Here is a 26,953-nt window from a genome sequence, read left to right as displayed (position 1 = left end):
TCTGTTTCCAGTTACAGTGTTGCTTATTGTTCTCTGCATTCAAAATGATTTCCTTTCAGGTAAATCTGATCCGGGAAAAGGGGTGAGCTCCCATCTCTCAGCTCCAGCTCATGCTGGGACATGAGAGAAGCTTCCCACAGGATAGCAACACATAAGGGCGTCCCCTGGGTAACGTCCTTGCAGATGGCCAATTCTCTCACACCAGAAGCAACTTGCAGTATATTCTCAATTCGCTTCTGACAACATATTTGGCCATATTGGGAGAAGACAATAATGCTTGGGATGGAAGGGGAAAAAGTGGAGAAATACTCAACCTAGGAAGCTATAAATGCCCTCAAACTATATATTTTCATGCCAAGCTTATTGCGCTGAAATCCCACTTCTTTCCGAAGGACAGATGAGATTCTTTTACTATTAAAATAAGCGGAATTCCTATTTGATTTTGAGTAATTCCATAAATATACTCTTTTTGATTTTTGGTAGCCTCACCCTGAGCTGAAAAGAAAGAGTGTGGGACTGAGAACCTTTACCTTTGAACATGCTTTAGATCCCAACAGACAGACGCCCAGAGACTCTGAAAAAGTAATGACGTCTTTTCTTACTCAATCACTCTATAGTTAAACTTTTTCTTTTCATCTAAAGGACATGAGGTCCTATAGAGCGAAATACTGCCCTAAGCGTGGCAGAGAGATGTGTCACAGGCTTTGTAGATGGACAGTTAATTCCAACTCTTCTAATGATACAATAAAAAAACACTTTCTTCTCAATGTATTTAAAAATAAGTTCAGTGGCAACTTTGCTACCCTAATAATACCAATGCCTTTCAACCTACCTACTGGAAACATCCGGCCGTCCCCTGGGCAACGTCCTCTCAGACGGCCAATTCTCTCACACCAGAAGCGACTTGCAATTTCTCAAATCTCTCCTGACACGAAAAGTAAAGCCTATCGACTGAAAAATGTGGCTGTTTGGACCCTCAATGCGGAACTTTTTCAGTGTCTCAGAGTTGGGTGTGGAGGGGAGGGGGAGAGAAAGAGAGATGTGGAGGGAGGTCTTTTCTTGCTCGTGTTTGTGCTTTGGCTGCAGTTGGACGTGTCTCTCTGGTGTCCTCTCTCTCTTCCTCCCCCCTCCCCCTTTTCTTCTTCTTTTTCTTCTTCTTCTAAATACAGCAAGAAAGTTCTGCGTTGGTTAGGGCTGGGCTTACAGGGAGCATCACTAAGCCCACGCCAGTGCCCACCCCTCCTTCCCTTTTCTTCCCTCCCTCCCTCCACCTCCAACTCTGTGACTCACACCCAACACGCAAAATCCCAACCTCCGCTTGAGTGACAGGGCGCCGGCTTTTCCTCGTTGTCCTTTTTTTTATTTTAAAAAAAGCCCTAACCTCCGGACGCAAGGGTAATGATTTATCAAACTCTTATTATCACGAAAATGTCACACGAAAGGCACCTTGCTCTACACTGACGCAAACCCTCAGTCTTTCCCTCGGAGGTATAGAAAGCTTGGCGCTCTCGCCCGCCTCCTGCTTTGCCTTCTTCTTCTTCTGCTGCTGCTGCTGCTGCTCTCGCTCGGCCAAACCAATCCCCCCTCTCCCGACGCTCCTTCCAGCCGATGCTGTTGTAGAGATGGTAAGTAAGGGTTGATGTGGGAGTATGTGGGGTCCCTCCCTCCATCCCGCCCCTGTTTCCTTTTGAGGAGCTAAGGAAAGAGATCTTTCGCTTGGGATCCGAGGGCTAAACCACTCAAGTTGGGAAAGTCCTTTGTGTTGGGAGCGGGTCAGGCAGAGAGCGCTGTCCAGGGTGCTGAACGCACTGTTCTCTCTGGCTTTTCGGGCTTACACTGCAGTCGGACTCCACTTCTATTGCCATGGCTCAATGCTATGGACTTCTGGAATGAACTTCGGGTATTCCAAGTAGACTGGAACAGACTTAGTCCTAATCTTTTTTAAATACTGGTTTTACACCACTTCATTGGATGTATTGCAATAGCAGATTCCCAGATTAGTTTAGTGTTTACACCTTATTTTATTTGTCTGGTTATTTAATATTTAATGTTTGTTTTACTTAAGTGATATTTGTCTTTACTGTTCTAATGTAAAATCCTATGTAAAATCTTACTACGTATTTTTGACATTGATACTGAAATCTGAAATATATACATCTATATATGTATACAAATATCTATCTGTATATACAAATATATATATATCTGTATATACAAATATATATATATCTGTATATACAAATATATATACAGGGCAGAGAAGCTACGGCTTGTCAGCATTAAATCGACAGTGTAGATGCACCCCTAGTGAAGGGACCAAGGCGGAGAGGACAAACGGGGAGGAGAGAATCTGGGTCCCCGTCTTTTGAGTTTCTGAAGTTACATTTTTAGTGGTGTTTACTGGTTATGTATGGGTTTGTGTCACTAAAGGGTTTTTTTTCTGTCAGGAGCGACTTGAGAAATTGCAAGTCGCTTCTGGTGTGAGAGAATTGGCCGTCTTCAAGGACGTTGCCCAAAGGACTCCCGGATATTTTATCATCCTGTGGGAGACTTCTCTCATGTCCCCGTATGAGAAGCTGGAGCTGACAGACAGGAGCTCAACCCATTCGAATCTCGATTAGCACCTCTGACCTGTCGGTCATCAGTCCTGCCGGCACCTGGGTTTAACTCATTGCGCCACTGAAGGAGGTGGGAATGGGTGTTGCAAATTTCCAAAGAGGTTGCTTCTTTTTCTCTCTCTCTTCTCTTCTTTCTCTTCTTCCTTTTTTACGTCCATTTTTCCTTCCTTCCTTCCTTCCTTCCTTCCTTCCTTCCCTCCCTCCCTCCCTCCCTGCCTCCTTCCTTCCTTCCTTCCTTCCTTCCTTCCTTCCTTCCTTCCTTTTTCTTTCATTTCTTTTCTGCCTGCCCAAAATAAGACTTTTCCCCTGCTGAAACTGTGCAGAAACGGTCTGCTCGGGAAACTTTATAGTTCTTGGTGCTCGTGTAGCCAAGAGGGACGGGGAAGACGGGAGGAAAAAGAGCCACTTGCAATGCTTTAAGGCAGACATGGGTAAACTTCGGCCCTCCAGGTGTTTTGGGCTTCAGCTCCCACAATTCCTAATAGCCGGTAGGGGTTTCCTTCCCTTTAAGGCAAGCATGGGGAAAACTATGCTTGCCTTAAAGGGAAGGAAACCCCTTTGGGGCCGAATCCAAAGTCTGACCGAGGGCGCATCTACACTGTAGAATCAGTGTGTTTTGACACCACTTTAACTGGCTTGGCTCCATGCTCAAAGACCATCTGGTGAGGCACCAGCACTCTTTGGTAGAGAGAGAAGGATAAAAACCTTGTGAATCCTACAACTCCCACGATTCCATAGCATTGAGTCATAGTATTTAAGGTGGGGTCAAACTGCATTCATTCTATGCACCCTCCCTTAGTCAAACTTTGCATTTCGTGTGACTCGACTAACTCCAGCCGCTTGAGTGAAGTAAAGCTACTCTTAAATCGGATTAGGTCTGGTTCCAGCCCATTCGAATCCGTTTACCTTTCAAGGATTGTACTATTCAGTTGGAATGGTGCCTATTTATTCTGCGTTGAGTCAAAATGGGGGGGGGGGGGAGGGCTATTGCTAGAAAGAGAAGAACCGCTTTCCTTTTGGCTTGTGTGGCCTGGCTGCGGGAAGGGCAGCGTGGCTCCTCTCCCTCCCCGCCTGCTCCGATGCCCCCCCCCCCCCCCACAGTCCAAAGCCAGGCTGCATTGCTGAAGGACAGCGAGGAAATGGGGCGTAAAATTAAAGATGCTTTCTGCAACGGTGCGGGGGGGGGGGGGCAGGGAACACCCTTCGGCCGTGATGAGAAAACCAAGGAGGGCTGCCGGTGGGATAGGATGGAGGTAAAGATGCCATAACGTGGCTGTTTGGCTCTAAACCGCTTCTTTAAGGATGCCTTCTTGACAGTCTTAAAAGCTAGCTCTTGGTCAAGTGCAAATGGAGGAAACCCATTCTATTGATAGTTGAATGGAAAGCCAGCTGGAGAGAGCTAGCTTGGTACAAGTGCATCTACAGCAGGGTTTCTCAGCCTGGGGGTCAGGATCCGGGGGGGGGGGGTCGCAAGGGGGTTTCAGAGGGGTCATCAAAGAACATCAGAAAACACATATTTCTGATGATCTTAGAAACCCCTTTGGCAGAGAAAGCTGAAGATCTCTCTTCCTGTCCTTCTCTTTCTTTTTGGTGTTGGTGAACTACAACTCCCAGAATTCAAAAACACCGCCCCCCCCCCCCCCAACTCCACCAGTATTCAGTGTAGGCCACGTAGGTAGTGTGCCAAGTTTGGTGCAGGTTCATTGTGGGCCGGGTTCAGAGTGCTCTTTGATTGTAGGCGAACTATAAATCCCAGCAACTACAGCTCCCAAATGTCAAGGTCTATTTTCCCCAAACTCCACTAGTGTTCACATTTGAGCATATTGAGTATTCGTGTCAAGTTTGGCCCAGATCCATCATTATTTGAGTCCACGGTGTTCTCTGTATTTTGATGAACCACAACTACAAAACTCAGGATATCATTCCCAGGTTTCTAAAGCCTTGAGTCGCATTACACAGCACCAGGCCCGTAGCCAGGAGTTCGATTCGGGGGAGGGGGGTGAGTTTGTTTCGGGGGGGGGGGGCTGAGTCTGAGCGAAAGAGGGTCTACCCTAGCAAACCTTTTGTATCGTTACCCCAATATCCCCATGCATATGGGATATATTGAGTATGGTGATCAGATCATGATATGAATAAACATAGCAGTTTAAATAATGTACCAGTAAGGCCTTTTTGAACCACCATGAGAATTTCGGGGGGGGGGGGGGGGCTGAAGCCCCTCCCCTGGCTGCATGCCTGCACAGCACTGAATCTACACTGCAGATGCCACGGGCGACCTTAGGCAAAGTGGCACAGGCCCTGCCTCCGAGGAAGGCAAAACCTCGCCAAGAAAGGGTCTTCGGGGTGATTATTAAAGAGGAAAGGACTTGAGGGCACATAAGGAAATCAACATATAAATAAACCCAATGGATTGGTTGTTATTATTATTATTATTATATTTATTATTATATTTATTATTATATTATGATGTGTATATATATATATTATTTTATTTGATGTATGTTTATTATGTTGGCATTGAATTGCTGCCTATATATGTAAGCTGTTCTGAGTCCCCTAAGGGGTGAGAAGCGCGGGGGTATAAATATGGTAAATAAATAAATAAATTGGATGGGCTAACTCTGGCCTGAAGGCAGGATTTGTGTTGAGGTAGCTTCCTGGTGTTTTTATGCTCAATTAATAATTATGATGATGACTGGATATACAGTGGCAAACAATGCCATTTGAATTGCACTATATCAGGCATGAGCAAACTTTGGCCCTCCCTCCAATGGGAATGGGAGCTGTCAGGCTCAAAAATATCCCTCACTTGGGGTGATTCTACTACAAATATAGCAGAGTGCCAGAGGCACACTTCAGGATTAGCTTCCATTCACAGAGGATGGCACAGGATTGCAGAGTCACAAGGCCAGGTTCAAAATATTTATTGGAGTACAAAGAAATCCATTCTGGATAGAAAAGGTCTTGGAACTCATCAGCTTACTATACTATCTTATCTAGAAGGTAAAAGGATAAAATAACAAAAAGTATCAATTCAGCTACATTTTGTCTGGAGAATGACAAAATGCGTCCTCACTGGAAGGAAGACAAAGGCAATGGAGAATGATCACATGACCAAAAGCCAGAGCAATAAAATACATTTAAAGAGGAAATTCCCTCATCCTTCATAGATCATCGCTATATCTTCAAAGGGGGGGGGGGGGGACATAATGGCAAGAGAAGTCTCCTTCTCTTGCCATTATGCCCCTCCCCCTTTGAAGTAAAGAGAGATCCCCTTCTGGGATAAGCATGCATAGGAATGTGGAGGGATGAATCCCTCACTCAAATCCTATCTAGTCTAGCTACTCATTGAGGACTGGAGACTTGTGCAGTCAGGGATGAAACCCAACAGACTCCACCTCCCACAATTCCTAGAAGGCTCCTTCCCCTTAAGCGGCTGAGGGGGGAAAGGAAAAGGCCTGAGACTGTTAGGGATTGTGGAAGTCCAAAACACCTGGAGGGAGGGCCGAAGTTTGCCCATGCCTGCTTTAAAAGGAAGGAAACCCCTTTGGGGCTGAATCCAGAGTCAGACCAAGGGCGCATCTACACGGTAGAATTGGTGTACTTTGACACCACTTTAATTGCCCGTGCTGTAGAATCTTGGGAACTGTAATCTGGTGAGGCACCAGCACTCTTTGGTAGAGAGAGAAGGCGAAAGACTCTGTAAATCCTACAACTCTCACGAATTCCATATAGCATTGAGCCATGGGAGTAAAAGTGTGGCCAAACAGCATTCATTCGACAATGTATATGCACCCTCCTTTGGTCAAACGTTGAGTAGATCCATTGCACTCGACTCGACTAAATCCAGCCGCTTGATTGAAGTAAAGCTACTCTTAAATCGGATTAAGTCTGGATCCAGCCCATTGGAAACTTGGAGGGCCGAAGTTTGCCCAAACCTGGTTTAGATCCATATAATGCAGGTATTTGGACGTTTAAATCTAGCTGATGATGCAGTGGGTTAAACCACTGAGCTGCTGAATTTGTTGACCGAAAGGTTGGCGGTTCGAATCCAGGGAGCGGGGTGAGCTCCCGCTGTTAGACTCACCTTCTGCCAACCTAGCAGTTCGAAAATATGCAAATATGAGTAGATCTATAGGTACCGCTTCTGCGGGAAGGTAACGGTGCGCTATGAAGTCATGCTGGCCACGTCTAAGGACAACGCCGGCTCTTCGGTTTAGAAATGGGGTTGAACACCACCCCGCAGAGACGGACATGACTAGACTTAATGTCAGGGGGAACCTAAAGGTAAAGGTTCCCCCTAACATTAAGTCTAGTCATGTCCGTCTACTACTACTACTACTACTGCAACTACTAATACCAGGAGTGCTTTTCCCTTCCTGCTTTGTAACGCTACTCTGCTCTTGCAGGATTCCGCAGGCCTCAAGGAGATGAGCCAACAGCCGCCGGCCAACAGCCCGGACCCGGTGTCCCCCAGGCCCGCGGCCCTGATCCGCAACAGCCCCGAAAGCGAGCAGCCGCCCAAGAACCCGCCCTCGCACGTCCCCTCGCAGCTGGCCCAAGTGGCCACGGCGCTCTCGGAGGAGGCCCGGGTGGGCATCTGCCAGGCGGCCCCCGCGCAAGGCCCCCGAGAGGCCCCCGGCCAGGAGCCCCGCGGCGCCGCCTGGCCCCCCAAGAGCGCCGCCCCGCCGGCCCCCTCCTCGGCCCCCTGCAAGATCGCCCCGCTGCAAAGCGCCGAGGGCGGCGGGGAGGGAGGCCCCGCCGGGGGCAAGGCCGGCCTGGAGCAGAACAACGCCTGGATCAACATGAGCCAGAGCACCGTGGTGCTGGGCACCGATGGCATCACCTCTGTCCTCCCTGGCAGTGGCAGGGTCCCTGAGGTAGGTGACCCCCAGCGCGCGTTTGGGGAAGGAAAGCCCTCCTTCTGAATGGGGCCCGGCATTGGTCGCTTTCAAGCTCCAAGTTTATAAAAGCCCAACAAAATTCAAATGTCGCTGTTGTCGAAGCCAGCTATATCTAAGAAACTAGAGCTGAGGTGGTCTATCCAATGAAGTTTTCTGAAAATCAGCATCCCAAATAACCTCTGGAGTAGGCCTTTAACCCAAGACAGCAATATTTGGGTTGCTGTGAGTTTTCAGGCCTGTATGGCCATGTTCCAGAAGCATTCTCTCCTGACGTTTCGCCTCTCAACTTCTGTAGACTCTTGCAGAGGTGACAGGATTCGGGCTTTGAAGCTGCAAGTCCTTAAATGCTAATCAAGGTGGCCAATTGCAACATTCACACCTGCCTCAAGCAGACAAGAGTTGGGTTGTTGTAAGTTTTCCGGGTTGTTTGGCTATGTTCCAGAAGCATTCTCTCCTGACCTTCTACATCTATGGCAGGCATCCTCAGAAGTTGTGAGGTCTGACCTCACAACCTCACAACCTCTGAGGATGCCTGCCATAGATGTGGGCAAAATGTCAGGAGAGAATGTTTCTGCAACATGGCCATACAGCCCGGAAAACTGACAGAAATCCAAATATTGCTGTCTTGGTTTTTAGGCCTGCTCCTGGGGTTATTTGGGGTGCTGATTTTCAGAAAACTGCATTCGATAAACCACCTCAGCTCTAGATTCTTGGAAATGGCTGGCTATCATGAGGACCAGATGGCAACTGGTAGATGACATATGTTCTGTATCTCAAAAACTAGAACTGATAAAAGAAAACTGGTGCCATTTCTGGAATCAGCAGTCCAAATATAATCAAAATGGCTAACATTTGGGGCATGAAAATGTGTCTTGGACAGTGTTTAAAAAACATGTACAGGGATTTTTTTTGCACTTGTGGGGGGGGGGGAGGTTGTTGTCTGACCTCTGCCCTTCGAACTGCATTAAATGGTCAGTCTAGATGAGGCCTTAGTAATCTGTTTTGTATACTTTTATTCCATTGAAATGATGTTATTGTTATTACCTGGACCTATTTTGAATTGTCTGTACTGTTTTGATTGTATGCTAGTCTGAATATATCTTTAAGAGGATAGGATCGTGGTAATGTTTTAGTGTTAGGAATTTTGGGAGTTGAAGCCCTAAACACCCGAGGACCAAAGTTTGCCTATGCCTGCTCTACTTCCATATAATGCAGGCTGAACTGCACTGTACTGCATTGAGTGGCATTATACGGGTGTACACCGACCCTGCGGTGCAGATGGCTAAGGCTGGTTCTTAGCTGCCATATCATGCAGTCCTCTGTGCAAATCACAGTGCTGCCTTGTTCCCTGGCTTCCCAGGATATGAACCCCCAAAAGAAAAGGGGAGTGAGACCTTTTTCTGTGGGAAATCAAATTATTGGAGCAAAGGAAGGGGGTTCGATGCTACATATTGTTGTTGTTGTTGTTCTTGTTGTTGTTGTTGTTATTATTATTATTATTGGAAACACCACAAGATGAGTCCACAGCAGACACTCTGCTGGCTATTGTATTGGATCACACGTATGACACTTCTTCTTGTTGTTGTAATTATTATTGTAATTATTATTATCATTTGAAACACAACAAGATGAGTCCACAGCAAATAAAATCACCCCGCTGGCTGTTGTATTGGATGATACTGATACTGATGCTGATGCTGATGCTGATGCTGATGCTGATGCTGATTATTATTATTATTATTATTATTATTATTATTATTATTATTACATAACGGAAGGTGCTAAAGATGCTGAAATCCTTCCTTACGTTTTTTGGGGGCGCTCTTCTTCAAAAGCTCATTTAGCACACTGAGTTAATGATTCAAAGGAAAAGGTTTTGTACTGCTTGTGGAGAGGTGCAAAGACATGTGTTTGTGTGTGCTCTTTATTTTTGTAATGTATTGTTTTTATGTTAACTGATATTGTTCATTGTTTAATATAATGATGCAATTTTACCTGTATTTTTATGTGTTTATGGCACTTGCATGTGCTTCTGTAAGCCGCCCTGAGTCCTTTTTGGAAGATGGTGGCAGGATATAGATAAAATAATAATAATAATAATAATAATAATAATAATAATAATAACAACAACTAGCAGTCCCCTGTGTCCCCTGTCACGAGTTGCTGTGGCCCAGTCTGTGTATACGTGCTTTGTGTGTGTATATATTTGTGCTTTTGTGTATATATGTGTGTTTGCATATATATATGGTTATGCACATGCATTGTAATGAATTTTTTATACTTTGGCTTGTTAAGTCCCTTTCACTGTATTTGTAGTGTTTTTATGAGTGATGGTCACTCGTTGGCCTGATAGGTAGGTGTATTGTGTCCAAATTTGGTGTCAATTCGTCCAGTGGTTTTTGTGTTATGTTAATCCCACAAACGAGCATTACATTTTTATTTATATAGACTAGCCATCCCTTGCCACGCGTTGCTGTGGCCCAGCCTGTGTATATATGTTTTGTGTGTGTATATTTGTGTATATGCGTATATATGTGGTTTTGCGCATGTGTTATAATGTAATTTTTATTTTTTTGGCTTTTAAAGTCTTTTTGTTATGTTTTTCATTGTTTTTATGAGTGATGGTCACTCGTTGGCCTGATAGGTGTATTGTGTCCAAATTTGGTGTCGATTCGTCCAGTGGTTTTTGAGTTATGTTGATCCTACAAACGAACATTACATTTTTATTTATATAGATGATGATGATGATGATGATGATGATGATGATGATGATGATTATGCATGAGCGCAAAAATACAAACTCAGATCTGCCCTTTAGGCTTCGATGGGAAACACAGCCCAACAACAACAATTCTTTGTGTCTTTTTAAAGGCCTATTCCTAAGGTTACTTGGGACACAGAGTCAGAAAATGCATTCAATTGATTGCCACAGCTCTAGTTTTTTTTTTTAAAGATATGGGTGTAATGCTTTTCTATGGGCAACTGGTAGAGATGGCTTATGGTTTGCATCTCAAAACCCAGAGCTGATACAAACGGGCGCCATTTTTGGAATCAGTAGGCCAAATATACCCAAACACAGTGCTAAGGTTTGAGACACCAAAATCATCACATTAGAGAAAAAAAATCTACTTAAAATCCGGTTTCTGCCTCCTGCAGAATTCTGGGATTTGTAATTTAGTGAGGCTGTTAGAGGCGCCTTTCAAAACTACAAACCCCAGAATTCCGAAGGCGGCAGAAACCGGATTTTACGTGGATTTTTTTCTCTAGTGTGATGAGGCTTTTGTGGTCAATGAATACTCCAAGATCGCTAGATTTGAGTCTCGCTGGAAAACAACAGGGCTGGGGAGAAATTTCGACGAACAGTGCCCTGCTTGGCTTGCTTTTTACGCACAGTTGCTGATCCCAATTTGTCTCGGTGGGGGAGAAGGGGGTCCCGCAGGCAAGGCACCTCCAAAGCGCACCCAAGCAAGGAGCGCAAGGTCCCAAAGCCAGCCCCACCGGGCCCAGCTCCGGTGATCAATCATTTCCTCCTGACACTTCAATCGTTACTTGGGGTCAGGGAAGAAAGCCTGCCGGGCACAGCTGGTCCCCGGTTGGCACAGGAGAGGGGCATTCGGTGATGGAGGCTGAGGCTGGATCTACACTGCCCTATATCCCAGCATCTGATATCTAATTCTCTGCTTTGAACTGGATAATATGAGCCTACACTGCCAGATAATCTGGAATAAACAGATAATCTGGGACCAGAGCCTGGGATATAGGGCAGTGTAGTACCACCCTGCGTATTCTTTCTCCAAATTATTTTGGGACCAGGTGTTTTTGATTTTCTGTTTTCCCCCTAGATTTTGGAATGCCCATACCCATAATCTTCTAGATGTCACCTACACGGAATTCATTGATGTTTCACGCTTTATACCCATAGCCTGAGAGACAATTTTCTTCCTATTTTAAAAAATAATCGGTGTGTGTGTACACTAAAGTGTCCAAAATCAAAGGTATCACTCTTTCAGCAACCCATGTGGACACTTTTAGCATTTTCGGATTTCCCCGAAAAGGGAGATTTAACATGCATTGCAAGAAGAGAAAGGGAAGGGAAACTAGGAAACGATTGATTTCTGCTACTCTTGAGATTGTTCTTTTATATTTTATTGAGTCTGTTTTTTTACCCGTTGGTTTTATTTGTGATTGCTGTTTTGGCATTCAATGTTTGCCATTGTGTTTATTTTGCTGGAAACCCACCCTGAGTCCCCCGAGGAGATAGGGCGGGTTATAAATAAAGTATTATTATTATTATTATTATTATTATTATTATTACTATTACTATTTTACTACAAATTACATAATTGGGTTGTTGTAGGTTTTTCGGGCTATATGGCCATGTTCTAGAAGCATTGTCTCCTGACATTACATAATTATTCGTATATCACTCCCCATCCATCCATCCATCCATCTATTGGTGTCAGGAACGACTTGAGAAACTGCAAGTCGCTTCTGGTGTGAGAGAATTGGCCGTCTGCAAGGACGCTGCCCAAGGGACGCCCGGATGTTCTACCATCCTGTGGAAGGCTTTTCTCGTGTCCCAGTATGGGAAGCTGGAGCTGACAGATGGGAGCTCACCCCAGCAGTCCTGCCAGCACAAGGGTTTAACTATTGCGCCCCTAAAACTAATTCCTTGTAACTTTCAGAACCAGAACCAAAACTTGTCAAGTCAATTTATTTTTTCCTTCTGTTTTTGCAAAAAGTCCATCAATGTTTTCTAGTCTTTGGGAGAGAAATGTCACTCGTGAGCAAAGGGGACAGTTTGTTCATTTCTGCTCAACCTATCCATTTCACTCTTCCATAGGAATCTAACCGTTCCGAAATAAACCATTCTGGTTTTAGATGAATTTGGGTATTCAAAATGCTTGGCAACAACACGTATATTCAATTGTTATGCAGTTTTCCCCCTTCGTATGATAAAATTGTCCGATTCGAAAGTTCGTATATATTCTATGTCTCGGTATCATTTACTCCCAAATGAGAATTCCCAGTCCCTTATCAGTTCCGAAATGGAGATACGAGGCTTATATTGGTTGTGTTCGCTTTTCCTGGGTCGCCCACCGCTTTTGTGTGGAGATCTAAACTGCATTTTAAAAAAATGCTTCACGGACGTTTTAAGTTACAACTATGCTGTAAATACGCCCCACTTCATCCCACTAGAGAATAAACCCACTTAAAATCCGGTAGCTGCCTCCTGCAGAATCCTGGGGCTTGTAATTTAGGGAGGAGCCTTTAACAACCTCACTAAACTACAAATCCCAGAATTCTGCAGGAGGCAGAAACCGGATTTTAAGTGGATTTATTCTCTAGCGTGTTGGGAGACTGTAGGACGATTCCAAGGAGGAGAGGGATAGAAGAAATCTTGTTTGGGGAAAGGCAGTGGGGAATGTCAGACAAGGGGTGCAGCTACGCCATAGAAGGAATGCAGTTTGGCACCACTTTAACTGCCAAGGCTCAATGCTATTCAATCATGGGAGTTGTAGTTTGCTGAGGCACCAGCACTTTTTTGGCAGAGAAGGCTAAAGACCCTGCAAACCACACCTCCCAGGATTCCATACTATTGTACCATGGCAGTGAAAGTGGCACCAAACTGCATTAATTCCACAGTGTTGAGCAGGCATGGGCAAACTTGGGCCCTTTCTCGAGGTGTTTTGGATTTCAACTCCCACACTCCCTAACAGCCTCAGATCCCTTCCTTTTCTCCCCTTCCCGAGGCTGTTAGGAAGGGGCTGGCTTGAGGCTGTTAGGAAGTGTGGGAGTTGAAGTCCAAAACACCTGGAGGGAGGGCCCAAGTTTGCCCAGGCCTGGAGTAGAGGCATCCTTACTTCTGCAACCGCTGGCTTCCAAGTCCATATGATTCCTTTCCTTTTCCTTTTGTCTCCCTGCAGCAAACAGAAGATGACGAAGGGGACGAAAACAAAGCCCGGGGAAACTGGTCTAGCAAGCTGGATTTCATCCTCTCCATGGTGGGTTATGCAGTAGGGCTGGGAAATGTCTGGAGATTCCCGTACCTGGCCTTTAAGAATGGGGGAGGTATGGCTTTTCCTCTCTTTTTACATCCTGATGCGGCTCCGAAAGCGATAACGTCCGGGTCCGGACCCACGAGCCCGTTTAATACGCTTTAAACGGGCCCGAGGGGCCACTTAAAGTAGACACTGTCGGCTCTTTGGGTTTCTGGATCGGCTTCAAGCTAAGGGATTGGAGGGAAGGTGGTGGTAATAAGGACAGGAATGGTGGGAAATCGAGAGTTTGGTGGGAGGAAGCAGTCAACTCTTGAGGACGGATCAATCCGAGGCAACTATTTCCCTCCCTATAATGATGATATTATAGATCCTTCCACACAGTCAAATAACCCAGAATATCAAGGCAGATAATCCACGATATCTGCTTTGAACTGGGTTATCTGAATCCACACTGCCATATGTTCCAGTTCAGAGCAGATAATATGAGATTTCATACAGGTATATGGAAGGTGCCATAGTCAGGGCCACTTTAAGGTTGATGAGAATGACCATTCATGTCTTTGAATACCTTCAACTATTATATGGCCGTGTAGATTGGGCCCCATAGGTGAAAGGGTATCATCTAATCCTTATTTAGTGGCCTTGGGAGGATGCACTTCCATAGTAGAGTGAGATAATGTGTGTGAGAGTAAATTACATGATCTAGGGAGCATCTGTGGCAGTAGTTCTCAACCTGGAGTCCCCAGATGTTTTTGGCATTCAACTCCCAGAAATCCTAACAGCTAGTAAACTGGCTCGGATTTCTGGGAGTTGTAGGCCAAAAACATCTGGGGACCCCAGGTTGAGAACCACTGATCTATGGTGTAGAATGAATACAGTTTGGCACTGCTTTAACTGCCATGGCCCAATGCTATGGAATGATGGGAGTTGTAGTTTCACAAGGTCTTTAGCCATCTCTGCCAAAGAGTGCCGGTGCCTTACCAAGCTACAAATCCTAATTCCATTGTATTGACCCATCATCATTAAAATGGAGTCAAACTGTATTTATTCTGTAATGTAGATGCACTCCTGGTTTAACATCTGCTCTCTTAGGCTGGAGCCACACTGCCATATAATCCAGATTATCAAACCAGATAATCCCCATGATCTGCTTTAAATTGGATTAAATGAGTCTACACTGCCATATCATCCAGTCGAAAGCAGATAATCTGGATTTTATATGGCAGTGTAGAAGGGGTATAGGATTCTCTAGGGCCCCTTTCAAACAGATGAATAAAATCCCACATTATCTGCTTTGAACTGGATTATATGATAGTGTGGACTCAGATAACCCAGTTCAAAGCAGATATTGTGTGATTTTCTGCCTTGATATTCTGAGTTATATGGCTGTGTGGAAGGGCCCTAGGTCCTCCAGTGTGATTCTATGGTCCAGCCCTAGAAGTTAGCCTCCCTCTGTTGACCTGAACTTAGAAAGCACCTCTGCTTTAGAATTATAGCAGCATTGTACCACTTTAAGGGTTATACCTCATTTTGGTGGAATCCTGAGATTTGTAGTCTGGTGAGGTCCTTAGAATTTTGCTCTAGTTCCTTGAATTGGAAAAATAAAACTTTTTAGCAAATAATAAATCTCATCAAATATCTTTTTAACTATTATAGCTCCATTTCATGGAATTTTGAGATTTGTATTCTGGTGAGGGGCTTGGCATTGCCTGCTAGAGATGTCTAGCACACCCCCTTGAACTAGATTTATGCGTCCTAGAATTATAACTACTCCACCAACCTATAGATCCCACCCTCTTGTAGGATGGAGCCAAGAGAATTACAGAACTAGTGTAAGTATGTTGTTTGGTTACCCACCCAATAAATAGATCTGACCTTCTGAATAAAAAGTTAAAGATTAAAATGGTTGTTCCAATAAATCAAGTCCCCATCTACACTGCCATGTAATCCAGATTATCAAAGCAGATAATGCACAGAATCTGCTTTCAACTGGATTATATGAAGCTATACTGTCATATTATCTAATTCAAAGATGATAATCTAGATTTTATATGGCAGTCTAGTAGGGGGCCTATCTGCTTTTCTCTTGATTGGACAGATCAGTAATGGGCCAATCAGTAGGAAGTGCATCTACACTGGGCATGGGCAAACTTGGACCTTTCCTCCAGGTGTTTTGGACTTCAACTCCCACAATTCCTAACAGCCTCAGGCCTCTGCTGTTTAAGCCCAAAATACCTGGAGGGAGGGCCCAAATTCGCGCATGCCTGTTCTAGAATATATGGATAATACTGTATTTCCTGCCCTTAAGCAAAGGATTCAGTTGCCTCCCTTTATGGACAGGGAGGTTGGTAGCAATAGAGAGGGGTGGCTGTCATAATTCATTTGCAGCCCAGGAAAGAACACCTTCAGCCTGGAATCCCAGTCCCACTTCCCTGGGAAGCAGTGCCAGGCAAGGCAGTGGGATTTACCTCTAAGTAAGTGCCTGAGAATCCACTGTATTATAAATTGTTGCCAAAGGGTCACAGAACATAGATTTATTGTTAACAGTAATTGTTACTTCATTTGTGACTGTCTTTCAGAAGGCTCCAAAAGTGCATCTACACTGCAGAATGAATGCAATTTGATACCACTTTAACTGCCATGGCTAACTGCTATGGAAGGTTTTCTTGATACTAATAAAAAGAAGCTTTTTCCAACAGAGATTTCAGTCCCTTCTACACAACTGTAAAATCCAGATTATCTGCTTTGAACTGGGTTATTTGACAGTGTAGACACAGATAATCCGATTCAAAGCAGATAATCTGGATTATCTGCATTGATATTCTGGATTATATGGCAGTGGAGAAGGGCCCTTCCAGGCAGATACAAGTTGTGGGGATGATACAAGTTAGGGGAGTGGGCTGACTGATTCCCATCTGATCTTGGAAGCTAAGCAGGGTCAGCCCTGGTTAATATTTGGATGGGAGACTGCCAGTGCATACTGGGTGCTGTAGGCTATATTTCAGAGAGAGGAACTGGCAAAATCTGTTAGGGCCCTTCCACACAGCCTTATATCCCAAAATATCAAGCCAGATAATCCACAATATCGGCTTTAAACTGGGTTATCTGAGTCCACACTGCAGTATAATCCAGTTCAATGTATATTTTGTACAGCTGTGTGGAAGGGGCCTAAGCATTCCTTGTCTAAGCAAATTCCTACCAAATTTATGGGGTTGCCATAAATTGACAGCCTGGGAGGCCGAAACCCCTCAAACTATCTGCACTTGACCTTCTGTGGATGTCATTAACTGGAAATCCACTAAATTATTATGCACTAAAAATATTAGGACAGAGATTGTGTTCCAGCTTTCTTAGGAATAGTAAAGGCTTCTTCCGGTTCCCATATTTGGGAGTAAAGTACATTAAAAACCAGAAAAGTATTTCTAAATACACATATTTAAGGACCTTATCATGGGTCCCTTCCACACAGCCCTATATCCCAGAATATCAAGGCAGAAAATCCCACATTATCTGAGTGTGGACTCATGGCCCTTCCACACAGTCATCTAACCCAGGATATCAAGTCAGAATAACCCACAATATCTGATTTGAACTGGAATATCAGATTCCACACTGCCGTATATCCCAGTTCGAAGCAGATAATGTGGGATTTTATTCAGCTGTGTGGAAGTCGTCTCAGATAAGCCAGTTCAAAGCAGATATTGTGGGATTTTCTGCCTTGATATTCTGGGTTAGATGGCTGTGTGGAAGATCCCATGGATGGGCAAATTAGTTTGTCTGCCTCTTAAAACTAGACCAGGTAGGCAAGAATAATAAACAATCTTGCCCAAATCCCCACTGTAAGACAGTTCCAGGGTCTTACCACTTGCCAGGAGGTAGTCCTATAAAGAATTGTCACAAAATCATGAATTGGAGCAACAAAAAACTGTAACAGGGCCCTTCCACACAGCTCTATATTCCTGAATATCAAGGCAGGAAATCCCACATTATCTGAGTATGGAGTCAGGGCCCTTCCACACAGCCCTATATCCCAGAAATACCAAGGCTGAAAATCCCACAATATCTGCTTTGAACTGGGTTATCTGAGTCCACACTCAGATAATGGGATATAGGGATGTGTGGAAGGGCCCACAGTCACCCAAACTTATCAAATGATCAAGTGCTATTTCTAAATCATGTATGTCTAAGGTTGCCAGAGTGAAGATTAGAGATGGCTTTACTGCCATTGGTGGTTGTACAAAAGATAGAAGTTCAGCTGGTGTTCTTACACAACCACACAAACATTGAAGGTACAGGAGACCTCTCTAGTTTTCACTAGGGACCCTTCCACACACCCCTATATCCCAGAATATCAAGGCAGAAAGTCCCACAATATCTGCTTTAAACTGGGTTATCTGAGAGCCCTTCCATACAACCCTATATCCTAGAATATCAAGGCAGAAATTCCCAAATTATCTGAGTGTGGACTCAGATAACCCAGTCCAAAGTGGATATTGTGGGATTTTCTGGCTTGATATTCTGGGATATAGGGCTGTGTGGAAGGGCCCTTAGTCCACACTGAGATAATGTGGGATTTTCTGCCTTGATATTCTGGGATAGAGGGCTGTGTGGAATGGCCCTTGGTTCTAGCTAAATTGAGCCATATGCTCACATTTTGACCTTCGTTTCAGCCCCCTGACTTCAGTTCACAGATTTTCAAATTAGATTGTATTCCTAGGCCAGTAATTTGAGGACAAGCTCACCTGAATTCAGTGAGATTTCTTTTGAAATTTGCTGCAAATGTTTTGTACAGTTATTAATTTCTTTAATGGCCCTTTTATAACCCTTAAGAAAAAAAGTTTTTTTCCCAATGATTTTGTGTCTTTATAAAATCACAAAATTCATAAAAAATATCTATACATATGTATCTATAAGGACCATCAGATCAATAAAAGTAGACTGGAAAATCCATAGAGGCTGCATGTGGTATTGTGTGTAGTTTTGAGCAAGTACCAAAACCTCAAGACTGTTAATCCAGGCCTTACTTCTGGCTATTAGGAACTGTGGGAGTTGAAGTCCAAAACACCTGGAGGGCCAAAGTTTGCCTATGCCTATTCCAGATGTTGTTGGACCCTAAATTCCAGCACCCTTGCCAGTCTAGCCAATGATAAGGCATGCCGAGAGCTGCAGCCCAGCAACATCTGGAGGCCACAGGATTCCCATCCTTGCAACTCTAAGAAATTTTCAAGGAGAAAGATCTGGTTCTAAAATGATTGTCACTGTATGGGTGAAATTGACCAATATGTATCTTGCACAAAACATCTGTGCTATGCAAAATAGGAATGATAGTGAGAACTGAACTATCTATTCCATCCTGTCTCTGAGATTTCTCTTCTCCTTTCCCATTAGGTGCATTCCTTATTCCCTATTTGACAATGTTGGCTTTGGCTGGGGTTCCTATCTTTTTCTTGGAGGTTTCTCTGGGGCAGTTTGCAAGTCAGGGCCCTGTATCTGTTTGGAAAGCCATCCCTGCCTTACAAGGTGAGTCTTGCCAAATCAGCCGTATATACAGAGCTTTCCAAACATTACATGTTGGGGACACACTTTTTAGACATGCATGATTTTGCAACATAGTAATTCAGTTTTACTAGCAAACCAGAGATAAAACCAACCCATTATGAGAGATACATACATACACTTATATACATTATAACAATACAATGTATAGGAGTACCACATATTTCATGAAAACTTTTCATTTATATTTGTAAAAATATATGATTTATTGCTTATTTTACATAGACTCAGAGATTTTTCTTTATGCTTCTGCAACACACCTATACAATGCAGGTGACCCAGTTTGCCATGGCACGGTTTGGAAAGTGTGTTGTTGAAGGCTTTCATGGTTGGAATCACAGGGTTGCTGTGAGTTTCCCAGGCTGTATGGCCATGTTCCAAAAGCATTATCTCCTGATGTTTTGCCCATATTTATGGCAGGCATCCTTAGAGGTTGTGAGGTGTGTTGGAAACTAGGAAAGTGAGGCTTCTATACCTATGGAATGTCCAGGGTGGGCGAAAGAACTCTTGTCTGTTTGAGGCAAGGGTGAATGCTGCAGTTGGCCACCTTGATTAGCATCGAATGGCCTTGCAGCTTCAAAGTCTGGCTAACACCTTCCAACAAAGGATTCCCCCAGGCAGGAAGCAGCCAGACTTTGAAGCTGCGAGGCCATTCAATGCTAAAGGTCGCCAATTGCAACATTCACACTTGCCAATTGCAACATTCAACATTCACACTTGCCTCCAACAGACAAGAGTTCTTTCTTCCTGGACATTCCACAGATATATAAATCTCACTTGCCTAGTTTCCAACAGACCTTACAACCTCTGAGGATGTCTGCCATAGATGTGGGTGAAACGTCAGGAGAGAATGATTCTGGAAAACAGACATACAGCCTGGAAAACTCACAGCAACCCAGTTTGGAAAATTTTGCTTATATGGTTTGTCTTCTACTTAAACAAGAGCGGAGGAATGGATTCCCTTAACAGTGTGGTATTATTGCTGTATTTATTGGGATACTGCAGTCCTGCTTTGACCTTGAGATGAACTTTTGGTAGACAGAAATAAAATTAACACAGCACCTTTTCTGCTTTAGTGACTTCTTATTGCATTTCCCAGGAGGGGAACATTTGGTAGCTATGTTCCCTTGACTGTATCTCTCATGTTTAATAACGTAGCAATAGTTCTCTCCAATGCTAAATAACTCCTGCCCATTAGTTTCCCACTTCCCCTGCTGATAATATCTTGGAGCACAGCTATTTTAGAGTTTTCTTTGTGCATCTGTATAGTAGTGATGGAAGAGGCATGTCAAGATTTGAAGGCCTCTTCTTGAGCAGATTAAAATCAAATGGCAAGAAAATAGGATACTCTAAAAACATTCATTTTTGCTTTTAAAAATATAGCACAATAAGTAATAGACCCAGAAACTGGAATAAATACATTGGTGTTCTCAAAGATGAGTGTGATTCCTTTTCTCTGTCCCAATGATAATTTGAACTGAAATTAAGATACATTTTCTGCAGTTTGGAAAAGACCACATTCTAGTGGCTACTGACCTAGAGGTTACACCCTTGAATTTAGGGGAGCTTACTTCTGACCTACGTTTCTTATAAAAGGGGAATCAGAATAAAGAAAGTAATAATTTTAAAAAGAATGAATCTGTATATGAATCTATTTAATTTTATTTAATTATTTAACAACTAAATTTTTTTTGTCTCATTTACTGTCTAATTTTCCCCATTTCCCTTTTTCTCCCATAGGTTGTGGCATTGCTATGCTGATTATCTCTGTCCTAATAGCCATATATTACAATATTATATTGTGCTACACACTTTTCTACCTTTTTGCATCCCTTGTAAATGTGTTACCTTGGGCTTCCTGTAACAATCCATGGAACACTCCAGATTGTAGAGATAAAGACAAACTTTTGTTAGGTAAGCTTATTTATTTATTTATTTTCACATATTCGTATCTCGTTCCTCTCAGCCCCAGAGGGGGACTCTGGACGGCTTCACAATTCATTTAATGCCAACAACAGTAATTGATGATAAAAGTAATTAAAACATAAAATTACTAAAACATTGTTTAAATCATGCAGGTTTGAAATTATAGTCCAGATCAGTTCATTGTCATTCACACAAACTGGGCCTCATTCTAAATTGCTGCCTTTACTTTTCCAATGCTTGGTCCCATAACTAGGTTTTGAGTTTCATTCTAAAGGACAAGAGGGAGGGGGCCAATCTAATGCGACTGGGTAGAGAGTTCCACAGGTGATGGGCCACCTCTGAGAAGGCTCTGTCACTCGTCTTGACCAGTCGCGCTTGCGAGGATGGTGGGACTGAGAGCAGGGCCCCTCCTGTTGATCTTAGACTTTGTGATGGTTCATAGGAGGAGATATATTCAGACAGGAAAGCTGGGCCAGAACCATTCAGGGCTTTATAGGCTAAAGCCAGCACTTTGAATTGTGCTTGGTAGCAGATTGGCAACCAGTGGACCTGGCATAGCAGAAGGGTTGTATGCTCTCTGTATGCTGTTTTGGTGAGCAACCTGGGCTGCCCTTGGACTAGTCTGTTGGACTAGTTGGAGCTTCCAAACAACCCCACATAGAGTACGTTGCAGTAATTTAGTTGGTAAGCTAGCCCATGCTTTCCCATTATATCACAGGCTTTGCATCTGTCGATGCATTTCGTTTACACTAAACTGGAAAATTTGTACCATGCATCAGACAAGACTCCTTTAGAATACAGAACAATCAGCATATCATAAATGTGTGATTACAAATGTCTATTCCATCATTAAAATTTACATTTAGCAGACGAGAGATGGCAAAAACAACTGAAGTTGTATTGAAAGACTGCCATCCAATATATATATATATATATATATATATATATATATATATATATATAGAGAGAGAGAGAGAGAGAGAGAGAGAGAGAGAAATGCATTCAAAGGAGTGCAACCAACATGGTAAAAGGTCTAGAAATCATACCCTTTGAGGAATGGTATAGAGAACTGAATATGTTTAGCTTGCAGAAGAGAAGATGGACATGTGTTAAGTATGTTATATACCTGGATGAGTATCATGTGGAAGATGAAGTGAGAGTGATTTTTTGCTGCTGCAGAGATTAGAACTTGAACCAATGTATTCAGGTTACAAGAAGAGAGATTCCACCTAAACCTTAGGCAGAACTTCTCAATTGTAAAAATTGTTTCACAGTGGAGTAGACTAGCTTGGAGCATGGTGAGTCTTCTTCTGAGATTTGTGAACTGGTTGACAATGCTTTAGTTTCATTTTTCCGCACAGCAGAGGAAAACACGAGGTGGCACTTGTATTCTCCTTCAATTTCATCATTCTATGAAAATGTCAGTTCATTTCATGCTGCAAAACTGAGGTGCCATTTTCTTTAACATTATCAGCATTCAGACTAAAACTTTGAGCAGATTCACCACATAGAAGCCAGCTGCCTCCACTGCCATTACATTCTGACAGTCCATGAAGTCCCAGCCTTATGTCTCATAAATGGTGCTGTGTCAAGATGCAGGATAATTTCAGAAGTACCGAAGGCTTGAAAAAAGAGTGTTGGTTTCCATTGCCAAACAGCAGATAATGATGATGATGATGATGATGATGATAATGTTGGAGGGCAACTGTCTTCTCAATTATTTTGCCCAGATGACATTAGCTAGAGCTGTTGTCTGCTACATGAGACCATGATGCTGAGCAATGATATTTTGTTGGTCCAGGCATGGCTGTCTAACTGTTTTTCCTAAAATGACTTCAGATGCTGTAAGGGAATTGGCTCTATTTTAAGGTTCTGTGTACACTGCCATATAATCCAGATTATCAAATCAGATAATCACATGATCTGCTTTGAACGGGATTATATGAGTCTACACTTCCAGATAATCCAGTACAAAGTAGATTTTATATGGCAGTGTAGAAAGGACCTAATAACAGAACCTAAACAAATCAAGTCCTTATCATGGGAGGAAGATGCACTACAGTACAGAATGAGCACTATTGCAAAGAGTGAATGGTTGTTATGCTCATGGGAAGTTTCAGCTTTATCAGTGAATTCATTATTAATAGCATTACCTTCATGTGTCATAACAAGATATATTAGAATAAGAGTCTGATATACCCTTACTTTTGCTACACTGAAGAATGATACATTTCTCTTCTATATATCTTCTAGAGATAATAGGTACCCAATGGCATCTTCATCACACAGACAAGAGTTGTCATTGTTATTGTTGTTGTTGTTGGTCTTAAAGCCACTTTCTAATTTTGGTGATCATAAGGCATCCCATCAGGATTTTTTGTGGCAAGCTTTGCTCAGAGGGGACTTGCCCTTGCATTTCTCTTAAACTGAAAGGGTGTAATTTGCCCAAGGTCATCAGTGGGTTTCCATGGCTGACTGGGGACTCAGACTCTGGTCTCCAGAATTCTAGTCCTACACTCAAATCAGTACAACATGCTGGCTCCCTAGTTATCCTAACTATAGACAATAAACCAGTGGTTCTGGATGTCCTGATTTTATGTATGATGATCCTTGTTGAACCAGAACAGAAAATATTCTATCTTCTCTTTTTCATCATTAGAGTGAAGCCATTTTCATTTTTTAGAACATGATTTGTGAACTATAGTCATAACTCTTGCAGTTAGTATATTTCAGCCTAAACATTTATTTGGTTGCACAAAGGCCAGAGGCAATCAAGCATGCTTCCATTAGACTTAATTCTATTGAACTCTGAGTATATGAGAAAATGTGCTTCAAATTAAATGTACCTCAGTATATAGCAGTAGCTTGAACATGCCAGTATGTGTTATAAAGTCTTTTACCACAATTTCTCTTAAGGGAAAAATAGAATACAATACTAGATATCTCAAATAGATATACAGAGAAGACATGTTCTTTCTACAGCTATTACACATTCCATCAAGATCTGCCATATGTGCAAAAATTTTGAAAACAGAATTCAGCTATTCAGTTTTAAAGCTTCAGTCTTAGAGATACTAAATTACCGGAAAGGAGATTCCTTTTGAACATTAGGAAAAAATTCCTGACTGCAAGGAGTTTTCAAAAGTGAAACTCATTGCCTCGGAAGGTGGTGGAAATTTCTTTTTTGGAGACTTTTAAACAGAAGTTGGGTGTTCATCTGTCATTGATACTTTGTGCTTTTTCTGCATGGCAGGGGGTTACACTGGATGGCCCATGTGGTCTCTTCCAGTTCTATGATTGTAAGTCCTATCAGTGAAATAGATTGTATAGGGTCACACTATAAGTTATAGTTCCTTTTTCTTGAATGTTTATTTTCCTGCTTTTATATCCCTCTGAAGGGAAAAAAAATTGGAAATGGCATGGGGAGCTTCTGAGGCTGAAATGACTCTTTCAGATTTCATCACTACAGACATTCCCCTCAGATATGCAGTATGGCATTTGGTTGACTTCCCTAGTTTCATACTGACAGCTGTAAGTTATAAATATGACTGGTATAAACTTCTAAAGCATTCATCAGATATTAATAGTTCAAGGGATTAGTCCAGTGGTTCTCAACCTGGGGTCCCCAGATGTTTTTAGCCTACAACTCCCAGAAATCCCAGCCAGTTTACCAGCTGTTAGGATTTCTGGGAGTTGAAGGCCAAAAACATCTGGGGACCCCAGGTTGAGAACCACTGGATTAGTTGAACATGTCATTCTCAATTCTACTAGGATTGGGTAGCTGTGTTTTTACAAATGTACATTCAGTTTACCTATTCCAACAGTTTGATGTTGTAGGGAATTCTCTGGTACAGTATCCTTTGCTTCTTTGCAAGATTGGTTTTCTTTACATACTTTTTAGAATTCATCTAGTAGACCCCCTTCTCCACTCATCAGCAAAAGCAGCACAATTCTTTCTGCATACATGAAGGCACCAGGAAATTGTGATCATGTTTTTCGAAGGACAAAAGAGCAAGGGTTCTTGGAAAACTCTCATTCTAAAGAAGTGCATCCTTTAGTACCAATAAAACTTTGGGGCATCCTTAAAACCCAGTATCAATGGGATGTCTCAGCCTAAATTTAGAAATGATCTGAAATATGCAGGATTCCATCTCTTCAAAAGGTTGACTACTTCATTCATTTCCAGTTGAAATTTTATTTTATAATACTGGAAAAAATGAACTGTTTCTGTACTGACCATTATCTGAAATTATTATGGCTACCTATAACTAAAGATAAGTTTCCCTGCTACTAGGAGGAGTTATCTATAACTTTTTAAGATCACTTCTGAATAGGAGCCCCCAGTGGCATAATGGGTTAAACCCCTGTGCCAGCAGAACTAAAGACCAACACGTCAGAGGTTCAAATCTGGTGAAAGTGTGGATGAGCTTTCTCTGTCAGCTCCAGCTTCCCATTCGGGGACATGAGAGAAGCCTCTCACAAGGATGATAAAACATCAAAACATCTGGATGTCCCCTGGGCAATGTCCATATAGACGGCAAATTCTCTCACACCAGAAGCAACTTGCAGTTTCTCAAGTCACTCCTGATATATGCACAGGAAACTTCTAAATTGCACGTAATGTCTGGCCATCCCAATTTTGTGGCATTGCATCTTCCCAATTCCCCATCATTGACTATGTGGTAAGGGAGGAGAGGCAACATCTGGAGGACTTTATATGTTCCCTGGCTTGCATGCAGAAGTTGTTATTTGGTCATGGTGCTAATACCAGCAATTTATTTATGTATTTTAGTGACAAATCCCATTGATCTCTGTGAGTCCAATATTTTGGTAAACTGTTGAAGATGGTCATGATTTTGTGCAATCCTGTACATGTTTGCTAAGAAGGAAGTTCCACTTCACCCAGTGAGGTTGTTGCTGTTGTTGTTGCTGCTGCTGAGTGTCTTCAAATAAATTCCTACCTATGGTAACCCAATCACCAGCAATGGTTTTCTTGACATGATTTGTGTGCTACACTGTAGCCTGGATGGATTGTAGCTTCCTAGTACCTTCAGCTATGTCACGTATGCTATAGTACAAGATGCTGTCACCAGGGGAAAACTGCTGACAATGGCCTTTCTGTAGAGAATGATACCAGGTTAGACTGTGAAGTTTTTAACTATTTGCTGTTCATATCTCCATGATCATGTTTTAAATCTCAATGCACTGACTTCATATGTTAACATTAGCAGAAAAAAGTGGAATATTTGTTTTTCAGTGCCCTATGCAGTTTTACACTTCCCGTGCAAAAGCTATTGATGTTTTTTTTTCAGTGCTAGGAAACAGCATAGAATTGGCCAAAGCATGGCTGTTCCAAACTCCTTCAATTAGATTATGCATATTCATTATCTGTTCTTAAGAGCTAAGCACTGATAATATATTTATGTTGCAAAGCTGAATTTTCAACCAGCACATCAGGCTGTTCCTTAGAAAAAGAAGTGTCACAAGCTTAAAAAATGGGCAAAAGCAAAAGACAAAATAGCTGAAGTAGATGATATTAATATTTGGGAATTTTTAGAAATAGGTAGGGAAAGTTACTTTTTTCATAAGATCAACAAGAAACTGAGAATTCCAATTATTTTTTTTAAGTAAATACATATATCTTGCATTTGAATTCAATACATCCAGATTTGTACGTGCTTCTGGGTTTTTATATATTTCCTTGTGTGTATTCATTGTCTTGGGATTTGTGAGGTCAGTTTTTGTTCAGCCTCTTAATCTGTTTTCAGAATTCCCTTCTAATCCTAAACATGTGGACTGAAAAATACAATTTTATCTTCCTTTCTGAATGTTTGGAACTGCAATCCTTTTAATGTCTTTGTGCATACCCGAAGACTCAAAAATTGTGATCATTTATTTAAAATTTAAAAGAGTGCAAAAGACATGCCCCTTTCCCTTAAGGGTACTT

General features: G+C 42.6%; 1 protein-coding gene across 1 annotated transcript in view; it reads left to right on the top strand.

The window, feature by feature from the left end:
- The first annotated feature begins 1,270 nt into the window (after positions 1–1,270).
- The window catches only part of SLC6A5 (solute carrier family 6 member 5), a 97,311-nt gene continuing 71,628 nt past the window's right edge, over positions 1,271–26,953 (top strand). Inside the window, exons 1-5 of the mRNA XM_060765736.2 lie at positions 1,271–1,625; positions 7,028–7,498; positions 13,450–13,594; positions 18,913–19,044; positions 20,821–20,994. Coding sequence (XP_060621719.2) covers positions 1,623–1,625; positions 7,028–7,498; positions 13,450–13,594; positions 18,913–19,044; positions 20,821–20,994 — 925 coding nt within the window. The 5' untranslated portion in view covers positions 1,271–1,622. The remainder of the gene's footprint in view (positions 1,626–7,027; positions 7,499–13,449; positions 13,595–18,912; positions 19,045–20,820; positions 20,995–26,953) is intronic.

Source organism: Anolis sagrei, chromosome 1 (assembly GCF_037176765.1).
Source record: "Anolis sagrei isolate rAnoSag1 chromosome 1, rAnoSag1.mat, whole genome shotgun sequence".
Lineage (NCBI taxonomy): Eukaryota > Metazoa > Chordata > Lepidosauria > Squamata > Dactyloidae > Anolis > Anolis sagrei.
This window is presented reverse-complemented; position numbering and strand designations above follow the sequence as displayed.